At 31.8% G+C, this 24,238-nt stretch overlaps 2 protein-coding genes across 6 annotated transcripts in view; one reads left to right on the top strand and one right to left on the bottom strand.

Annotated features, from left to right (window-relative positions):
- Positions 1-24,238, bottom strand: part of LOC127726604 (synaptotagmin-1-like) — a 75,098-nt gene that overhangs the window by 7,619 nt on the left and 43,241 nt on the right. For all 5 annotated transcript variants that reach the window (XM_052234024.1, XM_052234021.1, XM_052234022.1 and 2 more), the window contains 5 exons: positions 16,415-16,596; positions 15,494-15,619; positions 8,030-8,197; positions 2,896-3,072; positions 1,086-1,203 (listed from right to left, as the gene is read on the bottom strand). In XM_052234024.1, coding sequence (XP_052089984.1) covers positions 1,086-1,203; positions 2,896-3,072; positions 8,030-8,197; positions 15,494-15,619; positions 16,415-16,596 — 771 coding nt within the window. The remainder of the gene's footprint in view (positions 1-1,085; positions 1,204-2,895; positions 3,073-8,029; positions 8,198-15,493; positions 15,620-16,414; positions 16,597-24,238) is intronic.
- Positions 21,260-22,954, top strand: LOC127726609 (complement C1q-like protein 3). The gene is made up of 3 exons (XM_052234030.1): positions 21,260-21,330; positions 22,010-22,151; positions 22,506-22,954. Exons 1-3 carry the CDS (start codon positions 21,325-21,327, stop codon positions 22,907-22,909), a joined length of 552 nt encoding a protein of 183 aa, XP_052089990.1. The 5' UTR covers positions 21,260-21,324; the 3' UTR covers positions 22,910-22,954.

Below are 24,238 nucleotides of genomic sequence, written 5' to 3'. Positions count from 1 at the left end.
TTAAGATTTAATTCATGCTAAATACATCTATATCAAAACATATTCAAATGCATGCTTTTTGCAGATTATTACCAACAAGACTGAACAATCCTTTATACCTTGGCCATCATTTTTAGCTTCTTTGGTGTAATTCTTATAAATCATCTCTAAAGTCTTTACTTATGGTTTCCACAAAATTACAATCTTTCTTTTACTTTTTACACTGATAGGTCTTGTGTAACATAACTTGGGAGGTGTGCAAAGATTAAAGATTTGTGACTTCTGCCATCTTTTTTTTAAGCAGGGTGCACACTTTTTCCACTGCTTTTTCTTTGTATTTAATGTTTATCATCATAAGCAGAATTAGAGATTGGAAATAGAATGACAAATCCTTCATATAAAACTGGATTGAAACTTTAACAGAAAGTTTTCATTTATCTGTATTTTTTAGCCCTCAATATTAGAAAATCAGCTAGCTTAGTATTGCAATAATCTTTTACACTTATTATCTGTCACTGTAAAGACATGGTCAAGTTATTTAGATATTGATTTACAGACTGAAATCTGTAAAATAATATAAAAGTTTATGAACAATCACTTTTACAAAGAACTACTGTGGATTCATTTATTTTCGTGGGAATCAATTTTCGTGGATGACTGAAAACTTGCATATTCGTGGATATTTGATTTCGTGGTTTGTCAATCTCTGTATACAAAGCCTATTGGCAATACATTATTCGTTGAACATTTGAATTCGTGGTTCACCTTTACCCACGAAACCCACGAAAATTAATATCCAACGAATAATAATGAATCCACAGTAATTGCATTTGTAACTGAACACATTTTACAAAAATATGTATTATTTTTATCTTAAAAATGGGGCAGCACAAATAATGTTAAAGGGTTCATCTTTAATCTTACACAAAATTCTTCCAACTGTGTTGTTCAGAAATTTGTTTATATTTCCCTAGAAAACCTGTTTCAATTTTTCAATTAACAGGTTAAATAACTTTTTATGTCATTTTATAAAATATTTGAAATGGCAAGATTCAAAACAAGTTAATGTGAAATCAGTAAGATCAGACTACAGTTGCTATGGTTACCTGATAAACCACCAACATCCATCTTTTTAAGGTTTTTGGCTTCAAGTATAACTACAGTTAGTTTCCCTGCAGTGGGTACATATCTAAGGGAAAAACAAATGTCACCCAATTTATTTTCCTACAAAAGAGAATATTACAATTGTATGTTACATAGATGGATGGATTGATTTTATGCCACTTTCAGCACTATTGGTTATTCCCTGGTTTTGATTGGTGGAGGAAGCAGAAGTGCCAGGATGGAACCTCGGCAGGAAAACTGGCAATCCTAGTCAATTATGATTGGAATAGAACGCACCTGCGATGTGTGGGGTTTGAATTCACGACCTCAGTGTTGATATGCTAGTGATACAGCACATGATCTACTTCTAAGTTTTTTGGTCTCTAGTTATAGTGGTTGTCTCACTGGCAATCATACCAAATCTTCCTATCTTTATACTTAGACCACTTGACCATTGAGTCCTCCGTTACATAGAGTACATATCTTAATAAAAACATATTGGATTCAATTTATTTTCTGAAAAATTCCTTGTTTTGAGTAATTTGTTTTTTTTTTCTCTTCATAAAATGTTCTCTAGTTCATTACTTGCAAACTGGTCATGTTGGATTAATTACAGTGTATCACTGAAGTTTAGCCATGTATCCAACTTATTTCTATTTTTTTTTTATTATGTTGAATACATTTCCATTAAAAAAAAAGTTTAAATTTCAAATATATATGCTTTTTATAGTTTAACATACAATTCATATGAAAATCCATGAAACAATTTTTTCAAGCAATATTTATTTCAACTTTTCAAATGCATGTACTGTAAATTCAGAAATTATTGTGTGCATTTATTATTGCGATTTTTGAAGAATGGACAAAAATGTGAGATAAATTATTGCAATTTCAGGAAAATCTGTATAGTCAGCTTTATGTGTTATATATCAGAATGCGAGGTCTTATTATTGCAATACTCTAGCTACCTATTGCATAATTCGCAAAGATAAAAACCTCGCATTAATTTTTGAATTTACAGTATCTGAAAGTACATGGACCTTTCTTTATTTCCAATTTTATAATTTTGCTGTACATGTATTATATGATATCCATTAAAAAAGACATCATTGATAAAAATGTTGATATTTTTAGTACAGACAGCAAACATTTCTAATATAAAATAATAGCTAGAGCTGTTATCTTGTATTAGGGATATCCAGGAGTGCTCCTAATTAGGAGTAACAAATAGTAGTGGTACCAACCTTAATCCCATAACAGTAATGCAATTGAACGATTATGTCTAATTTAACTGTAATTGAGATTGATTTTTTCCCTCTGTTTTATAACGCTGACGTCATATGTATCCGATAATCAGATTAAATATTTATTGGACATATTTATAGCTCAGCTAGGTGTTTGGAAATCTATGGCGATATTTAGAGGTGACAAATGAAAACTTAACGTTAATTATTTTACATTAGGATTATCTAAATTTAGAACAATTTCCGGTAGTTCATGACAGGTGTCAGTTTGTGATGGATAATGTTATATTAAGAAATGCTACCTGAAAAATTAATATTTAAATGGGTTACCTCATTTTCCTGGAAATTCTTTCAGAGGACATTGTCCTAAGAAAGTTTTAACAAACTCTAATGTAAATTGAGAATTGCAATAACTGGGGAAAAATCTAGACTGTACCATTTTAGCTCTGAGATGGGAACCATGATTTTTAGACCAAGAGCCAGTTTGTCGTTAAACATAAAAAAAAAAACAACTCAAAACATGCAAAAGTCAATATAATTCTTATATCATTACTTGACCTTTTCTTACCTTTTCAGAATCATTATCTGGACTAGCTACATCTCTCCATTCCTCTATAACTTGACAAAGGTCAACAGAGTTCAGAGGGACTTGTACTTGTCCTATTTGATCGTGTTTTGAAAATCTGTCGAAATCATAAATGGCAAACACCAGTGTCTTTGACCCTGTCTCAGCATAAGGTACATTCTGAAATATACAATGTAAAATTTATATTAACATATTTAACACCACTGTCCCAGGTTGGGGGAGGGTTGAGCGCTCATAAACATGTTTAACCCCGCCACATTCTTTATGTGTCTGTCCCAAGTCAGGAGCCTATAGTTCAATGATTGTTGTTGGTTCATGTCTGTCATATTTGTTTTGTTATAAATTAGGCTGTAGATTTCTCAATTGAATTGTTTCATATTTTTCATGTCGTGGCCTTTATAACCGACTATACAGTATGGGTTTTTCTCATTGTTGAAGGCTGTACCGTTGCCTATAATTGCTTACGAATCCACTTCATTTTAACTTTGGTGGATAGTTGTCTCGTTGGCAATCATACCTCATCTCCTTATTTTTATATTAGGCAATCCTGCAGCTATTGATTATGTAACAAACTTTTAAAATAAATCTATGGTAAAAATTACCTTCACATGCTTCCAATAATAAATAAAATATCTAATTAAAGTACAACTGTAATATTAATCGAAGAATTCAAATATAGAAAATATCAAACCATTGACCAAACACCACATTCAAAGGAGTAGGTCCAGTAAGACCCCTTTTTGGCCCCAAAATATAGCAGTTTTACAAAATTGTTAATATGTAAACTTTTAACTATTTATTGGAAAGTAGAATACTTCTGTTACATAAATATGGGCTGTTTTTGACAAAACACTGCACATGCATCAGGTACTAGCATCATTAAGTCATGCTAAATTACTGAAATCTTCAAAATTTTAGCATTTGAGTTAAATTTTAGATGGTTTCCGTCTTAAATGGAAGAGGCCGCATTTGTGTTCATTCTTAATATTTAAATGCAAGTTGTATTTGATGATAATACATAACATATATAAAGGTTGAGAGTGAACACAGATGCGGCCACTTTCATTTTTGACAAAAACCATCTGAAAAGTGACATATTATGGCATATTTGATAGATTTTCCATATTTAAGCTTGAATCTGAGCGTCTTTAATGATAAAATCAGTTCAAATCTGTCACATAAACTAATTGAATCGACTGAAGTAGACACTTAAGTGTTTAAAAAGTGACCAAAATCTTTCATCAGATGAACCTGAAATTTGAGGCCAAAATCGGCCCTTACCGGACCTACTCCTTTATCAGTGTGTTCCTTCATGAGTTGAATAGACGTATTTATACTTGTATGCAAATTTGTCTGCCATTACTTAAAATCACACAAGTTCCGTAAAATTTGAACATCACAATTTAAAAAATTTGACTTCATAATTAAAAAGTGATTGTTGCTTGACGTCAGAAGGTTATTCGGAGCAGATCTAAGGTCATTCGGAGACAAAATTCAGCTAAATACTAAAAATGTAAATACGTTTATATCATTCCATATTTAAATTCCTTGATAGTTTATTACATTGACTTTTTATGGAAATAAAGAGGAAAATACAAAGGAACTGTATCTTTTTCTAACCATCCTCAATTAGTTTTGATGCAACATCATGGGTCTTGGCAACACCCATTTTTGTATCTCGTCGGATGATTAAACTTAACAGATTTATTTGACATGTAAAATAATCAGTTTTTATTTTGTGATCCATGTAATAATATTCTTTAATATTATTAATTCGTATATTTTAACAAATTTGATTCGTTTAGGGATAGTCACATGTTAAACTATATTTTCGAAGGTAGAGAGAAAACGGCGGATAGCAAAAAGCATATTGCACAGCAAAATGCATATTGCATGGTTATTTTTAGAATATCTAAAAACCGATATACTTTGTGACGTCATGTAATGAATTTCAGGATATTGTTCAACGTTTTGAAACAAATGACATCTGTGATCGATTATTTGACAAAAATATTTTTCAAATACATAAGATGTCAAACAAACAAAAAAAAGTAAATGAAATAACAACTAATATGTTGTTATTGTCAAGGAGACAATATAATATCTATAAAATTCCAACAAAATCAAATGACGATTTTGATACAAATATGGTCGAAAATTAATAATATAACAAATATAGCCTTTGTATGAGGTCAATACAGGATATATCGACCCAAAGAAGTATATCGACCTCGGACTTCGTCCTCAGTCAATATACTTCTTTCAGGTCAATATATCCTTGTATCGACCTCATACAAAGGCTATATTTGTATATTACACGTGAACAGACTAATTTGGCTTTCCACTTCACGCCCATCAGGTTGTCTCCTAATAAAACCTGGTATATAGTAAAAGTGCAATTGCTCCTGTACTTAAGTTAAATGTCATGATGTTTAGAAATTGACACCATGGCGATAAGCACTTAATCATCATAACGTACTTCTAGGCCAATTATATAAATTACATGTAAATTGATATGATTTTTTTTTCATCTAAGGAAGTAGTTATCATGAAATATAACAAAACAATAAAAAAATAAACTAGAGGCTCTAAAGAGCCTGTGTGGTCGCTCACCTTGGTCTATGTGCATATTCAACAAAGGACAATCTACAACATTGTAGACGAGAATAGAACTCATGACAAAAATCTCTGTTTTGTTGATCTTGTAATGCTGATCATTTAGTCTGTTTAGTATCTCTCTATCTTCTTTAGTTTTGCTCAAAACACAAAAGAGCTAGGGTTAAAAAAAAAAATCCTCATTTAAGGGCAATCACTCCTATAAAGAGTGACAGTCTATTAACTATATCGGCAAAATTTGACTTGTTAGTAGATCATGCCTTGCTGATCATTTTTGTGATCTAAAGTGTCTATTTATCTATTATGATTTTTATCATATAAGGCAATATGCAAAAAAAATGGTAAAAATCGTCATTAAAGGGCAAAAATATATGGAGTTGTCGGACAATTTCCTGCATATTGTCTTAATTGTAGATCTTGTTTTGCTGATCATTTTTGCTTATTTAAGTTTCTATCTATCTATTACAATTTTTATGATATAAGGCAAAATGCAAAAAATTGGTAAAAAATCGTCATCAATAGGCATTAACTTTATTATTGTGATTTTTGAAGAATGGACAAAAATGTGAGATAACTGACGATATCAACCATGGAGACTTATTTGTAGAACTTGTCTTGCTGATCATTTTTGCAATTTAAAGTTTCTATCTATATATTATAATTTCAAGATAATAGGCAAAAATGAAAAAAAAAATGGTAAAATTTGTCATTTTTTAAAGTGCAATAACTCCTATAAGAAGTCATCTGACAGTTTTGATGTATATGAATAATTGGTAGAGCTCAACATTCTGAACATTTTTGCTCCAGTCAGATTTTTTCTATTTATATCGGTTTTCAAATTAATAGAAAAAACTTGCATTTTATGTACTCCTATGCTCTATTTTTAGCCATGTCGGCCATCTTGGTTGGCAGGCGGGGTCATTTTAAACTAAATACCCCAATAATGATTGTGGCCAAGTTTGGTTTAATTTGGCCTAGTAGTTTCAGAGGAGAAGATTTTTGTTAAAGTTAACGACGACGAAGACTATGACGGACGACAATGGACGACGGATGCCAAGTGATGAGAAAAATGAGCAAAAAATAAAAGAAGAATGTTTCCGAGGACAAAATGCCCCTGCTCAAGATACAATCAAAGGTCAAAATGGGACGGAAAGACAGAAGGACGGACGGTCAAGGGTAACACTTAATGCCCCTGTCGCCTACAGCTAGGGCATAAAAACAACAAATATTGCAGACAGCAATCAATGACAATTCCTGAATTACAAACTCTTGACTTATAACAGTCACAAAACAATTTTAAAATATTTTTTTACAAAAAGAGAGAAAAAAAAAAAAAAACCACAAAGAACCGATTGAAGAGTTCTCAGTTTACCATAATTTTTCTACTGTTTGACAAATTCTTCCAAAGTAATTTTATGAAATTACACCGAGAGCTTGAATGCAGACAGTTGACATTCATTTATGTAATTCATATGCTCTTTTAATAGAAAAAAAACAATGGTAAAATATAAATCAATAATGTTGTAAATTACGCTGAAATAGACTAAAATAATTTAATAATATTCTAACATGTTCATTGTAATTGAAATATTTCTATAAAAAACTTTTTTCATCTGACATTTGAAATAAAACTTCCTGCATCAGTTTAAGTACTATTATGTAACCAGCTGACATTTTCAATTTTTATTTAAAGAGAACTGCGACCTCCAAATGTGACCTTTGTGTAACATTATATACATCAAGCTGGTGCCTAAAGTCTGATTCAATTGATTATTTTTCTTACAATTATTTGTTCTTACATTAGATATTTATGTTTTTAATTTTACACATGGGAGAAGTTACCTCCCCCTAACTCTCCTATATCAACAGTTATCTCCCATTGGGAATTGGAGGACATCTCCTTTTATTCATATAAATGGAAAATTAAAATTCAATGATCTATGCAAAATCATGAATTTCAAATGAAAAAAGCTGTTTGTTTAACAAAAATAGAAAGTAAATAATTAATTCCCATGAATCCATTATAATATAATAAAGGTGACATGATGTTCAGCATTAATAAAATCTTGTTTTCATAAAATTCAGTATGGTTCTGTTACATGGTCTTAAATTTTTAATATATTATTTTGGAATAAGTGAGTTATTCTCATTGATTTAGATTTTCAATTATTGGGGCTGACTAAATTACTATTTAACATTGTTACCAGACAGAGCCAAAGGAAATTTTAACTTCCCAAGAGGCATAGCAGTAACACTATGGATTCAAATATTTTGATAGCAGCAACGACAAATCAAGTTTTAATCTAGCATTTTTCTTTTTAATTAATGTAAAGGATTCAGAATAATGCATCCATTTGTAAATTCTCATTCTCTCTGCACCATAGAATAAACAAATACAGCAGTGAAAGTGAATATATTCCATTCCTGTTTTGGATGAACTCTTTCAATTAACCTCTTTTGCTTATTTTTTTCCTTTATCTAGTAGAAATAATTGCAGTACCTTGAATATAAACGTTTCATTGAAGACAGGATTAAGCGTTTTTCTGTGGACTTTCGTCTCAAATTTCTTCTTTTTGTCAGGAAGCAGGTAGACTTTAACATAAGGATCCGATGTCCCAGACATATCCATTCCTGGCAGATCAGCGGCTTGAATCACACCAACACTCAACTAGAAATAAAAAAATCATAAGATTAAACAAAATGACCTAAGGCCAAAACAAGTAATAGAAATACAAGTGACTAAAATTTCCCCTGTAGTTAAAATTTAAAATCGTGTTACCCTCTACACCTTCAAACAATTGTCTAACTTTTGAAATTTTTTTTGAAATACACACTGTAAATTGGGAAACTTTCGCGACTGGTTAATTTTTACTAATTTTGTGATTCAAATAAAATCAACAAAAAGAAGATACGAGTCAGAAACAAACAAAAAAAATACACAAAAAAAAACCTATCCATTGTCAGAAAGGAAATTCACTTTTACACTGAACAATTTAATGATCTCTAAGGCTCGTGCTTGATTTGAGATAAACCAAAGACTTTAGAGCTATCCTTCTATTGAGGAATAAGAGCAAAGGTTAGTAAGTTCAACATCAGAACAATATGTCTGGGGTGGGCTGACACTAATCTTTCTGCTAACTTTTTTTGTAACCTAGCATATAAAAGTTTCTATAAACTACCAAAGGAGGATTAATTTTCATATCATAATCATTGTTCTCCCCAGGATTTTCGGATAGTACCATGGTAAGCACAGCAACAAATTAGAGATACCCGTACTTGACCAATATAGTCTGTAATGTGTAACAACAAAGTAATGATTTGCGTGGAACATAATCTTCATCACTTCCCAACACATTTACTCTTATCTTATTACCTTACGTATGGATCATAGTAACCATAGCCTGGGGAGAACACAGTAATAATGACATGTTTGAGGTCAGAATATGGTTGTTACTGGTAAATTTTATTCATAAATTTTGTCGACTCAGCTGTGATTTAATGGCTGGACATATTGTTTAAACATGTGTCTATTGTTGATGACCTTATGTTGACCTCTAAATGTCTTTTGATTTGCTATTCTATGTCATTGGGCTACTGTCTCATTTACATAAGACCCACATCTCCTTTTGTTCATATTCACAATAGACTTGTAAGCTTAACATCCATCCATCAATTCAAAACTGATTTTCTTTTTTTAGACTGACTACTTGTACTGGTACCAGCTTGAGAACATAATAGCACAACACAAAACTCTCTCAGATAGAACATTGTCTACAATACCCCGCTGACCAAAACGAATGTCAAATGTATTTGTTTGGAAGTTTATTGAGTAAAATCTATGAAAAACAAATACTGAAACCATCCCACAACAGCGATCGGTACGATTCCCTTCCCAATAATATGGAGAAACCGTTCACATGACTTGATCCATTTATTTTGATCCAAACTTAATTATACAATCAATAACATACATGAATGGCGTTGGTCCATTTTCTCTTTGGTTTCACACTATTAATAGACATAAGTAGCGGCAGGAAATTAATTTCTCTTTGAAATTAAATTTTAGATGTGAGGTGAGTCCTTATTTCTATATCACTGCTCATTTCAAAATCTAATTTTCGTACAGCGTTTACCAAGTTAATATAGGACATTGATCAATAGAGATGCATTATCGAAAAAAAAAAAATATAGACAAAATGGAAATCTATTTAGAATATCTGGTAAAATCAATTGGCTTTTCAATTTATGAGCAAATAGATCTTCCTTTTAATCAAACACTATCATGATAATTCTATAAATAACTCAACTACTGCTCGAGGCAGGTGTTTAAGTTAATATGAATAAGGGTTGAAGGTTATAAAATGAAGATGGGTCAAAGGTCATTCACCAAGTAGTATGATTAAAGTCCTACATGTTAAAATCTGTGACAAAATCTAATCGTGGTGTCAGTGTATTAGAGTTCCTTTGACTCCCGACTTTTGCCTGACTAAATTGATCTATTTTTATCAAAACTTGATTAAACCATCAGTAACATACATTAAACCATCAATTACATAAATGAATGGCATTAGCCCATTTCCTCTTTGGTTTAAAAATATATAACATATAATGATTTCTAAATTAGGACATGTAGGAGTTGTTCATTTAAGAGATGAAAGAGTTGGATTTAAATCCAAGCACTAGGTCTATTTGATCAAAAATAGAAAAAAAAAGGATTGCTTGTGTTTAACTGCCACAGCAGCACAAAAAGGCTATATCAAGTCAATTAAATAAAATATTGGTTTCACAAAATAATTGTAAATCTTGCAGAGAATCAATTCTTATCATTAGACTTAGTATGCCAAATACCTTTAATTTGTAAAAAGCATCGGCTTCCGGTCTTTTTTTTAGAAAATACAAATAAACTATGAAGTACTAGTGTCTGACAGATCTAAAAAGCACACATACATTACAACTCATTGCTTCCAAGCTGATGACAAAACATAAAGCTATTCAAGATGCTGAAGAGAAGTACCAGAGAAAAGAGTGACGAAAATATTTGTTTGAGAAACGGTAAAAAAAATGGAAGAAGGGACAGACAGGCAAGGTGATGAATGCAAGGAAAGTGGGGGATTAATAAAATAAAAATGTTATACTTCTGTTGTATTTCAGAAAACTATTCTTTCAAACAATAAGATATTTATCTCCCATTGCACTTTTCAAAATTATAAAACATTGCAAAAATTTTCAATATCAATTTTTCATCTATTTCATGTCTGTTTCCTATAAAACCACAATTGATCATCACTTAACAAACTCCCAATATCCATGTAAAGTCGATAACACATATATTTTCCGGTATTTTTCTCATTTCTCCCGTAATATATTAAACCTTAGATTGTTTTTATAGCAGAAAATCAATGAGCCTTTGCTTGAAGAAGTCCATAAACCTATTGTCTGATATTTGTTTTCACTTATGATGTACCATGGGAAATCGTATCTACAAACCACAGCAAAATCAATTTTCTGTTTACTATAGTAGGTGGACATATTCAATCCTATAAATTATTGTAACCAATGTTTAATACACATTAAGGTATCGTAAGTAGGGACAACATAAAACTAATCAAATTTTGTTTACTAGGAACAAATCTGTAAATAAGATCTTTAATACAGAATAATTGGTTTATTTACTGCAAGTAGGTTTAATTTAAGTCACATTTAGAAGAAATTAAAAGTAAATATCTTTTGTACCAAATGAACAAACTCAATTTGGACCTTTGTGGTCAAGTGGTCAAATAGATGTGGATGTCACTTAAGTGTATTACTGCTGCTTAAGTAGTGATTCAGGATTGGACTAGTTATATACCAAAATGGCAAGGCTGTGCGGTCACTAACTGGGAAAAATCTGGGACAACCACCAGTTCTACTCATAGAGCAGCTCAGTATGCACATGTTTTTGGAAGAAACAAATTTAATTTCCAAAAGATGGTAGAGCAGGACTGATCTCCTGCTCTACTATCTTTTGGAAATTGGGACACAGATGCCCCCCACTTGCATATTATGTTATAAAGGGACATAACTAGAGAACTGTAAAAGTGACGCCACCCAAATTCCAACTCAATCTGTATTTTATGGTAATAAGCAATGTGTATGAGTTTCATAACATCTGGTTGATGCAAATCTAAGTTAGAGAACGGAACAAAAAATTCAGTAATATTTCCATTTGTGAAGAGGCATAACTCTAGAACGGTAAAAATGACATCACCCAAATTCAAACTTGATCTGTGTTTTAAGGTAATAAGCAGTGTGTATAAGTTTCATAACGTTTGGTTGAGGCAAACTAAATTTAGAGAACGAAACTAATTGTTGGATGTACAGATGGGCCCGGTAATACTTTAAAATACCCCCTCCCCCACTGCGGAGCCATAAAAAGTTGCACACCAAAAATAGGTGAGTGTATATTTCATCATGTTACCCTGTTTTTTGACAGATTGACTATTGAAGTCAGAGGTGAGTTTATATAATGTGATCATGAGCCAGACCATTTAGATGTGATTTAAAAAAAATTGAATTTTGATATTATCACTAGTTTTGACACTTTTAAATCAATTAATCTTAAGCATAAATATAATGTAGCAATCCATTTATAATCACATGAGAACTTAGCAGTCACCATTTTTGATTACCCGACTACTTTATTCCCCTACGAAAGCCTCAAGATTCAATATTGACAGCCACTGATATGTATCATGTATTTATGTATTTAGAGCCTTTTCTATATCCAAACAAGAATATTCTTGAAACCATCATGTGTGTATCAATCAATTCTAAATGGATTTTCCAATATTTACATCTCAATTGAATACCAACTAGTTTTAGTTTTCCCTAGCCTCTACTCTACTAACAATTATAATTAAGATATTCTGTACAATGAATAGCTAAGTCTTCTGGAGAATTAATCATGTACAAGTTTTATGATCGCAAACTGGGAATAGAAAATGTTTAACATCACTATTAATTCATATATGCCATGTTTTTAGAACTGTGAGTAATTTGAATGAATAAGGATTTCATTATTTAAAACTCATACTTTTTAATGATTGGCATTTTAAAATTTTGCATTTAAGTAAGTATTCAAGAAATGCTCATGACACTTTCCATATTATACAAAACAGCAACATAATTTATAAAAATTGTTAGTTTACCATACCTGCCAACTTTTGAAAATCGCCATGGGGGTTTTAAGTTTGCTGCAACATTTTTAACGATAACAATTTTTCACAGCGTTTTACTTTACATGTGTTTCTAAATGCATGCTTTCATAAATTGCATGAAAAATTGCACTTTCTACTGGTATTACAGAGGGGGAATGAGAAATATAAGAATGGAGGGCCTAGAGGGTATGTCTGGAAAAAACGTTTTAGCTCATATTTTTTTAATTTTTACAAGTTAAAAAAAAAAAAAAAAAAAAACTAACTGTAGACCCTCGCCCTCCTGACCCATCAATGTCAGTTTACTAATGTTTACTAATAACCCCAAAATTCATGAAATTCTGAAAAGTGTAACCTCAAAAATATCCAATTTGATTTCAGATCGGTAATAGACAAGATTAACTGGAGCAATGTACACCTCACCATATGATTTTGTGAATAATTGAAGCCTGAATGATGGCTTAAATATCTATTTTTGATTAATTTGTATTGAGGGCTTGCTGTTTTATCTACATTTAACTCCTTTCATCAATATTATTCTTTTTGGACGAATTCTGACTTTAATAGGACATATTAATTGGGACATATTTATATTTTAGTATTTGTGATGGCTTTTCTTTACTACATGACATTGACGTAAAAACTCAATACACATACACTAATAATCTTCTAGTTGAAAGGATCCAAAGTTGTACAAAATTTGTCTATTGATTTCAATGTTTACTGATAATTTTCATACGAGTTTTCACCAGTCAATCAATAGAACAGCAAACTCCAACAAAAACTGCATCTTTTCCATCTATATTCTTTGTAAATAATTTGTGCTTTTCAACAGGGATTAATTCGTCTTATGTTTTCTTCAGACTTAATCTGCGACAAATACATCTTTTCAGTCACTTTCTAATTCTCAAAATATTACATCACGGAATAATTAACAAGATTCAATTCATTTCTCCTAAACAAATTATTCCTATTAATTACGCTAGGAAAGAGAAATTCAGATTACAGAATGCAATAATACGATTTTAACCTAGAATTTTAACTCAATTCTGCTCAGTCACAAAGATAATTGATCAACACACTTATTATCAGTAGCCATTTTTTCTTTTCCCTATCTTCCTAATTGGGTTTACAACCGAATAAATTGAATCAAATCGGTAATCCATTTAAGGTATCGGTATGAATTGTAATTAACCATGTGATCACTGAAATGATTAGGATGTAAAGTACAAAATCTATAATGTGACAGTAATTTTCTAATAACATCTGCAAGCTTAAGAAAAAAACATACCATATGTTAGTATTAATTCTAAGTACATAAAAGTGACCAATGGGCTATTACATTCTTCATTACATTTGTTTGTTTTTATAGTGATTAAGATTATAACACAATGTTGACTGCTGTACCCCTATTTTTGACATTTTTACCTATTGTGTCTGTTTGTTTTGTTCACGCATCGCATCGTTGTCAATATAATGGAATTTGATGCGACTGTCATACAAGTGAGAGGTTAAGCTAGCTATAAAACCAGGTTCAATCCACTATTTTCTACATAAGAAAATGCCTGTACCAAGTCAGGAATATGACAGTTGTTATCCATTCGTTCAATGTGTTTGAGCTTTTGATTTTGCCATTTGATTAGGGACTTTCCTTTTTTAATTTTCCTCGGAGTTCAGTATTTTTGTGACTTTACTTTATACCATAATCTGAATTTCACTTCCCAATTAGGCTATCTGGACCATACATTGTTCCATATTGTTTTTTTTGTGTTTTTTTTTCGGAGGAGTCTTGTGTTAGTGGTTGCTGTGGTTAGCATGAGTGTCAGTTTTGTATGTTATTTTTAGTGTTTCCTGTTATCCTTGAAATATTTATTTCCCATAAATATGAAAATGAGACAATGTGGTAAATTGATTGTCAATTAGACAACTCTTCACAAGAGACCAAAATATAAGCAACTATAGGTCACTGAACAGCCTTCAACAATGAAAATCCATAGCCTATAGCAAGTTACATCTTTAATGTCTTTATTACATCTGAGTATTAGACATCTATAAATAAGTGCAGTTTCATAACATGCAAAAAATATAAAAAAAACTTCTTATACAACCAAGTCTAGATACAAAATCAAAAAAACCCATCCAATTACATAATTCCTAAACCATAAAAACAATGATACAAAATATATAGAAACTTAGGCAAACAATGACCATGTGGTTCCTGACCTATTTACTTAAGTGTTTCTTAGACTGTCTGTCTGATGCCACTAAATTTCAGAAAGCCTTTCAGTATCAGATAATTCCAGTAAAACCATTACTAAAACAAAATTTACAGCAATGTTTTTGTGTGTTGTCCATTAAGACAGAAAATATTCACTTTACATTAGAACCTAATTTGATACAAAAGTACAAACCCATCATGACACCGAAAAGTGGAATGAAATTAAAGAAAACAACTTAATTAGGTTATCATGCCAAAAAAAAAAAATGGCAATGTGCTTATGTAAACAAATTGTTGAAACAAGCACTTTAGCTAGCTTGTGACTGAATTGTATACAATAATAGGTCACACCAAACAGCCAAATCAATATGAGATTTTTGAACATAAACACCACAGACCACCATTTTATAATGTAATCATAGAAATGTTCACTTTATAGCATTCATTGTATTAATTATTTAGATTACAAACTTTGTAGGTATATAATTCACCACAAGATTTTGGCCATCTTAACCATTATACTATTGAAACAATTATCTCCCCTTACACTCACCTCTCCTTTCTGGAAATCATAATCTAACTGGAATTGTAACTTTCCAAGTTTGACCTCAGATTTTGTACTTTCTGCATCCTCGTTATCCTCCATGTTTTGTGTAAGATCAGCTACGTCAGGTTGTACCTAGAATACATATCATCATACATATTTAAACCTGTCAATATTGTTTTGAAACTTGCCAATTTTTCTTTGACTTATGATTTTTGATTGTCCCTATGGTGTATTCTGTGACATTTCTTAATCTTATTAACTAAATAGAAGATAAAGAAAGAAATAAAAGCACTGTTTCATTTTTTGGGGTTTTGACAAGTCCGGGTAGGGATTTTGTGTAAATGATTAATATACAATTTCCCTTTGATTCCCAATAATCAGAGACAACTGACGTGGTAAAAAGTTTGGACACAAATGAAATCCTAGCTCTGTTTAATGTTATATATGTTCTCTTTGATATATTCTTGTCTTTTTTCTAGCAGAAATATCTGGAAAAACTGAGCCAGCAACCTCTTTATTTTTATGTATAGAAAATGAAAGGATATGGAGTAAATGTACATGGGACAAAATCACACACAATACATAGAAAACATAGAAAATTATCAATGAACAGGGCTTTTATTCCTGTTCTTCATCATATTTGTTAAAAGTGCACATACTTCTGATAAAAAGTACCTATTTATCCTGCCTTGGCAATACTTTTTGTATATTTTGGTTTTATCAGCTCTTCAGTTTTTGGATTTTTAAATATTTTGATCTGGAGCATCACTGCAGAGAAGACATTTGTTGTAGAAATATGCATCTGGTTCAGTAAAATTGGTATGTTAAAGTTATTATTACAATTTTTTCTTTATTTATCAAAATGTTGATTTTTTGCCTTTCAGCAGCAAACATTGTCCATTAATGGTTTCAATATATCATTCTCACCTTTTCCTTGTAAGAATTTCCTAGCAAAGCAACATTACGTAAATCAACGGCCCCTTTCAGTCCTTTTTTCCCTTCCTTCTTTTTCTTTTTCCGACAGATACATCGTTTACATATACAATAACAACAACAACCAAGCACTAATAACACACCAGCTCCAATCAAAATCAATGCCCATATTGGTACTGAAAAGATAAATATAAAACATGATCAAAATCAATGCCCATATTGGTACTGAAGAGATAAAAATAAAACATAATCAAAAGCAAAGCCCATATTGGAACTGAAAAGATAAAAATAAAACATAATCAAAATCAATGCCCATATTGGTACTGAAAAGATAACTAGAGGCTCTCAAGAGCCTGTGTCGCTCACCTGATTCTACTTTGGTTTTGGAAATCATGTAAAAATAGATTAAAATCATAACAGATACCATAATAATGAGTGAGGCCAAATTTGGTTTAATATTGGTCCTGTAATTTAATAAAAAATCCTGGTGGCCATCTTCAACAGTAAATCGGCAACAAAGTAGCAACACTTAATCAGCACCTCATAAGAAACATTTATGCCATGTTTTGGTTTCATTCCATTCAGTGCACCTCTAGAAGAAGCATTTGTATGTATTTCCCATAGGGTCTTATGTTAAAGGAAGTCCCCCCATTGGCGGCCATCATGGATGAAGGATCAGCTTCAAAGTAACAAAACTTAGTCAGCACCTCATAAGGAACATTCATGCCATGTTTGGTTTCAATCCATTCAGTATGTGGTTCTCTTAAAGAAGACATTTGTATGTATTGTCCATAGGGTCCTTTGTTAAACATTGTCCCCATCTGGCAGCCATCATGGATGAAGGATCAGCTTCAAAGCAACAACACTTGGTCAGCACCTCAAAAGGAACATGCATGCCATGTTTGGTTTCATTCCATTCAATGGTTCTCTAAAAGAAGACATTTGTATGTATTTCCCATAGGGTCCTATGTTAAACTAAGTCCCCCGCTGGTGGCCATCTTGGATGATGGATCCGCTACAAAGTAACAACACTTGGTCAGCACCTCATAAGGAACATTCATGCCATGTTTGGTTTCATTCCATTCAGTGGTTCTCTAAAAGAAGACATTTGTATGTATTTCTCATAGGGTCCCATGTTAAACTAAGTCCCCTGCATGGCGGCCATCTTGGATTATGGATCAGCTTCAAAGTAACAACACTCGGTCAGCACCTCATAAGAAACATTCATGCCATGTTTGGTTTCATTCCATTCAGTGGTTCTCTAAAAAAAGACATTTGTATGTATTTCCCATAGGGTCCAATGTTAAACTAAGTCCCCTGCTGGCGGCCATCTTGGATTATGGATCAGCTTCATAGTAACAACACTTGGTCAGCACCTCATAAGGAACATTCATGCCATGTTTGGTTTCATTCCATTCAGTGGTTCTCTAAAAGAAGACATTTGTATGTATTTCCCATAAGGTCCTATGATAAACTAAGTCCCCCGCTGGCGGCCATCTTGGATTATGGATCGGTTACTTTAACACTCGGTCAGCACCTCATAAGAAACATTCATGCCATGTTTGGTTTCATTCCATTCAGTGGTTCTCTTAAAGAAGACATTTGTATGTATTTCCCATAGGGTCCTATGTTAAACTAAGTCCCCCGCTGGCGGCCATCTTGGATGATGGATCCGCTACAAAGTAACAACACTTGGTCAGCACCTCATAAGGAACATTCATGCCATGTTTAGTTTCATTCCATTCAGTGGTTCTCTAGAAGAAGTTCAAAATGTAAAAAGTTAACGCCGACGACGCCGGACGAAGGATGACGGACGCCAAGTGATGAGAAAAGCTCACTTGGCCCTGTGGGCCAGGTGAGCTAAAAATAAAACATAATAAAAAAACAATGCCCATATTGGTACTGAAAAGATAAAAATAAAGTATAATCAAAATCAATGCCCATATTGGTACTGAAAAGATAAAAATAAAACATAATCAAATTTTCATCAATTCTAAAATTTTCAGAAGAACTAAATCATTTTCTTCCAGTATCATACTCAAAAGTAGATGATTGATTGATTGTTGGTTATCTAATGCCTCTTTAATCTATATCATGGAGGCATTTTTTATTAGCAGAGGAAGCTGGAGTATCCAGAGAGAACCATTAGCTTTTTGCAAGAAAACCTGGCAATCGTAGTAAATTGAGTGGAATAGAACGCATCTTGCCACAAGCTGGTTGATACTTTTCTGATTGTCTGCTACTATAGTGGTGATCACTGTAGATTAACTTCACCCTTATTTCTTTTTCCTTTTCACTGTTTTTCAGTGGTTGTTGTTGGTTGCTGTTTTTCATATTTGTTTTCGTTTATTTTTTTGTCATAAATTAGGCCGACTGCACATTTTGTCATGTCAGGTCCTTTTAAAGCTGATACATGGTAGGGGTTTTGCTTATTGCTGAATGCCTTATGGATACCTATGGTTGCTAAAATTCACTTCATTTGGACTCTGTTGGATCTTTTTGGGGATCATACCACATCTCCTTATTTGATACTAGACACTGATAATTATAAATACATTTTCTTTTCACTCACGTTGCCTCATTTCAAGTACACCAAGCATAAGATTTATATAACCTATATATAATTATCTGTACTTATAAACTAAATTTATTTTAATGGATTTAGTCAATAGTTACCAACACATTAATGTACTCTAGTAGGACATAACACAAAACATTAGATACTGATGTTGTGTAATAAAGACCTGAACATTTTTCTTTAAATAGTGAGTATCCTTCAGGCCATTTTAAAGATAAAATATTTGGATTATACCTTCCATTCATCGACTATAATAATAGGTCAAATCAAGTCCATTCAAGCATATCATCATCAATTTAGAACAGAGTGAGTTTTGTTCTAGGGATATGTTTTGTATATAAATCAAACTAAAATATTATACATGTATATATCATAAAGGAAGTAGGAACTGTTGAATGGAAGATTTAAATTATCACCCTAATTAATACCCATGCACAACCAAGTTTTCAGTAAAAAAAAATAAATTAATAAGTACATGTTTATGTTAAAACTGACCTCCTCCACACAAGTATATATATTTTCAGGGTAACTCCATTCCCCTTTTCAAAAACCATGTTCTGCAACTTAGTTTTAGATATTCAAGGATGAAATTTATCATTTACTATATCTATAGTCACAATTATCATATACAGAATGTGAATTACTGCAAATATTAGTTCAAGACTTCTACTGTATAAAAAGTCCTTTAATAAAGATTTATAAAGAACACTAATATAAGACCTAGCTTTTGTCATGTTTGTTAAACCGCTGTTGTTTATCATAAGAGTGTACCAACTATAGTCAAATGCATTTTGGGAAATAATCAAATTTTTAACTTATAATGTTCTTTGGCTTCTGTTAATTATGCTCACAGATCTTAGTTTCCTTGTGAATTAACAATGATTAATACTTTGTAATAAACTTCATACATCTTTTTTAAAGGGAAAATTAGAATATCATGTCACAGGCCTGTCTGCTGAAGATTCTCTTGCCAGACAATTGGTAGATATATCAAATTCTGGTAGCACTGTTGGTTATTTCGTGGTCAGTGCTCAGAAGTACCAACATCCTTTAGCAGTAAAACTGACTAACCTAGTCCATTAATTAAGATTGGAGTGGAGCACACCTGCCATGTACAGGGTTCCAACTCACAACCTGTGTTGACAGGCTATATAGCTAGTGATACAGTAGTTGGACTACTTAGACCGCTCAGTCACCAAGGCCCCAATACTAGATTAAACTTAAACTGACCTTCCTGTCCTAGTATCAAAGACATTGAAGTACTTAAATTCCTTTAAATTATAAAAATTTATAAACATCTTCCATCTTAAGTGTTGCTAAAACAATTCAAAACATAAATAAGGATATATAAACTAAATTTAAAAGAACCTAAGTAACTTGAAAAGGATGTTTAGTTTTTATCAATAAAGAATTAAATGTATAACCAATAGTTTTGTAAAATGAGGCGATGCAAATTTTCATGCCACGTAATCAACAAATATTTTCAAATTAATAAATAAAATCTAGGTCAAAATGTTACATCAACCAAAACAGTTTTGTATAATTTGTGTACTGGCAATAATATACTTGAAGGGCATTGAACTTTAAAGTCATAAAAAGTTGACTTTTTTTTCTATTTTTAAGGAAATGATCTACCGGGGTACTGCATTTATATGAAAGTTTTAAACAAGAAATCATCGCAAGTTCAAACTGTTTAAATCACATATATTCTTAACAGGGTATAATTGAATCTTGAACTTTGATTTATGGAAATGGGAAAGAATTTGCTTTATTTTTTACTTTTACATTATAACAACTGTAGATCTCCTCAATGGCACAAAAACTAACATTTCTTTGATTTATTCTCCTTTTTTGAATGTGTTTTGTGTAATTGGGTGCCACATGTGGAGCAGGATCTGCCTACCCTTCTGGAGCGCCTGAGATCACCACTTGTTTTTTTATGGGGTATGTGTTGCTCAGTCTTTAGTTTTCTATGTTGTATTTTTTATACTGTTGTTTGTCTTTTGGTCGTTTTTACATTTATTGCCATGGCGTTGTCAGTTTGTCTTTGACTTATGAGTTTGAATATCTCTTTGGTATTTTCCAACGCTCTTTTACTGAACAGTCAACTTGAATTCAATTTAAATCTCATTAAAAGATAGAATTACCACAACTTCAATTAGAACTGAAACTGATACTATAAAACCTGTTACTTTTGCGTGCTTGCAAAATATCATAGAATAATTATATAAATATAGTAAATAAAATATCCCAAAGCAAATTGTTTGCTTTAACAAATCAGCAACAGTTTCAACATCCATTGTTGACTAATTTTTCATCACCAAATATGCAGGTATGATTACAAATTAACAATATAAGCTATGCTTCCTACTTACATAGGATACTGTGGATTCATTATTATTCGTTGGATACCAATTTTCATGGATTTCGTGGGTACGGGTGAACCACAAATTTTAAATGTTCAACGAATATTGGCACATTTTCTGTAAGGTTGGTGGCGACTTTGGCAAAACCATGAAATTAAATATCCAAAAATACGAAAATGCAAGTTTTTCTAAATCCATGAAAATTGGTACCCATGAAAATAAATGAATCCACCACAGTAAATGTTTTTTCTTTATTTGGTTTCATTTAAGAAGTATTTTTTAGACTTTAAAATGTACATAAACCTTTAATATTTTTAAGCAACATCGAACAGTTGAGGAGAGTTTAAGGCTATTACAGCTGAAATTTTAATTCTTGTTTTTTGTTGGTAGTTGTAATTGTTAGTGCTTTTACAGTTATAACAAAAATAACAATAACAGCAAACTGACAAAAATACTTTTTATGCATAATATGCAACACTGTTAGTGATGCATTTCGACAAAATATATCTTCATTTTTTGCTTAAAATCTCCAATAATTTATGTTTTTAATATTTATATATTGAAATGAATAGTTTATTGCAAATTATTTGTCAAAAGCTAATGAGAATAATGTATTATATATATATATGTCATCCTTTTGTACAGCTGGGAATATTATTTATTTCTTTGATTGGACCATTCCTTTATCACTATGGATATAAAGTGTCAGCTGCTGGAATACTTGAATCTATTCATTCTGACGTTCATAAAATTCTGGGAAAATCTGGAGACAGCAGACCAGTTAATGGTAAGGAAAGATATAATTTAAATGAAATAAAAGAACAATGTTCCAGCTAGTCTTTGCACTTAACTAGTAAATTCTTCGTGTATACATTTAAAAACAAACAATGCAAACAGTAATTTTTAAGTCTTTGTTGTTGCTTTAACATAAAATTGAACCCTTTACTTACATAGCAGGTCAGAATACTGGCAGGACAACCACAGCCTTTTATTTCCCAGAATTAACTTTTTTGAGAGTGATTCTCTCATTCAAATATTTTTGACACTGCATACTAAGATTGGCAATCATTAACCACATCTCCTATATTATATATTAATCGTATGTTAGAATGATTGCATAAATTTCATATTATAATTTTAGAGAAATATAAGCCAGCCTTCCTTGCCAACTTGTCTCACACATTAAGCAACCTTAAATCTAACCAGATAGTAAAGTTCGACTCAGTAATAACAAATATCGGTAAACGCTACAGTCCACAAACTGGACAATTTACATCCCCAGAAGATGGGATATACATGTTTTCTTGGACTTGTTTGACTCCCCCTGGAAGCAGATTTGAAACAAGACTTGCCATAAATGACAATTATATATCCGGTAATAGAGCAAATGCTCAAAACATTAATCAATATGTTCAAGCCACAAAGAATGTTGTAGTACAAATGAAAAAAGGAGATGTAGCTACTGTGAGAGTGCTTTCCTACACTGGTTTATCATTATACGGAGATGGTAATTACTTTTCATCTTTCTCTGGTTTTATGATTTAATATTACATATAATTAAATTCATAAAAATAAAATTAATAAAAATAACGTCTTGATCTTTCTTTATATTTTCATTAAAAATATACACATGCAACAAATAAAGGCAACAGTATTATACCGCTGTTCAATAGTCATAAATCGATTAAGCGAAAAACAAATCCCGGGTTACAAGCTAAAACCGAGGGAAACAAATCAACTATTAGAGGAAAACAACGGAACAACAGAAACATTGAACTGCAACAAAAACAAACACCAACATACATAGAAACAGACTATTTGATAACAACTGCCATATTCCTGACTTGGTACAGGACATTTAAAGAAATAAATGTGTATAGTGTCCACATGTGGACACAGATGATGCCCCCGCTTGCATATCATATAGTTATAAAGGGACATAACTGAAGAATGGTAAAAGTGACGCTACCCAAATTTGAACTTGATCTGAGTTTTGTGGTAATAAGCATTGTGTGTAAGGCTCATAACATTTGGTTGAGGCTAACTTAAGTAGAGAACAGAAACTAACAATTCAGCAATTTTTCTATTTGTAAACACGCATAACTCTAGAACGGACAAGGGTAAAACTTAATGCCCCCACCGCTACGGCGGGGGCATAAAAATGGTGGGTTAAACCTGGTTTTATGGCTAGCCAAACCTCCCACTTATACATGTTATATGGCATCGTTAAAAATACCGCTAACATGACAACACTACGTTACAGGAATACAGTACAAACAAACGCAACAACACTCGGCACAGAGAAATACATAAATGAATAATATAATAGTACATTACAACATGTAATCCACAGAATAACAACAAACTCTTTGAAACATATGTATTAATAAAAGTAGATGTTGAGTATACATCAATGAGATATCAACCTTAACAAAAGACATCTAGAAGTCAACCTACAGACTTAAACAATAGAAAGGTGATATATACACAATGGCAAGTTCTTAATCGACAGAGTCTAAACAAATTTAACAAAAAATATCAAGGATCTTGCTGCCATCATTACCAATTTCACACAATAAACAAAGAGCATTAAAATCTGACATAAGACAAAAACTATTCTTGATTTGGGACCTTGTGAACTTAACCAAATAACTTGCAATTGGTTTGCATTTTTCATATTTTCAAACCAAAATTATCCATGCTATACTCTGGGAAATCTTTGGTAGTCACCAGAACAAATCTGGTTTACAGGAGCAATATTAATTTCAAACAAAGATTTAAATGAAATAGAGTTTGGTTCCATCTCATTTGACTAAATAAGATTCTACAGTGACTTCTCCAGGACATTCTTCTATTTTCAAAGATGGTATTAGA

The sequence above is a fragment of the Mytilus californianus genome, unplaced genomic scaffold (assembly GCF_021869535.1).
Source record: "Mytilus californianus isolate M0D057914Y unplaced genomic scaffold, xbMytCali1.0.p SCAF_18, whole genome shotgun sequence".
In the NCBI taxonomy this organism is placed as follows: Eukaryota; Metazoa; Mollusca; class Bivalvia; order Mytilida; family Mytilidae; genus Mytilus; species Mytilus californianus.
The sequence above is the reverse complement of the archived record's forward strand: the minus strand, read 5'-3'. Positions and strand labels throughout refer to the sequence as shown.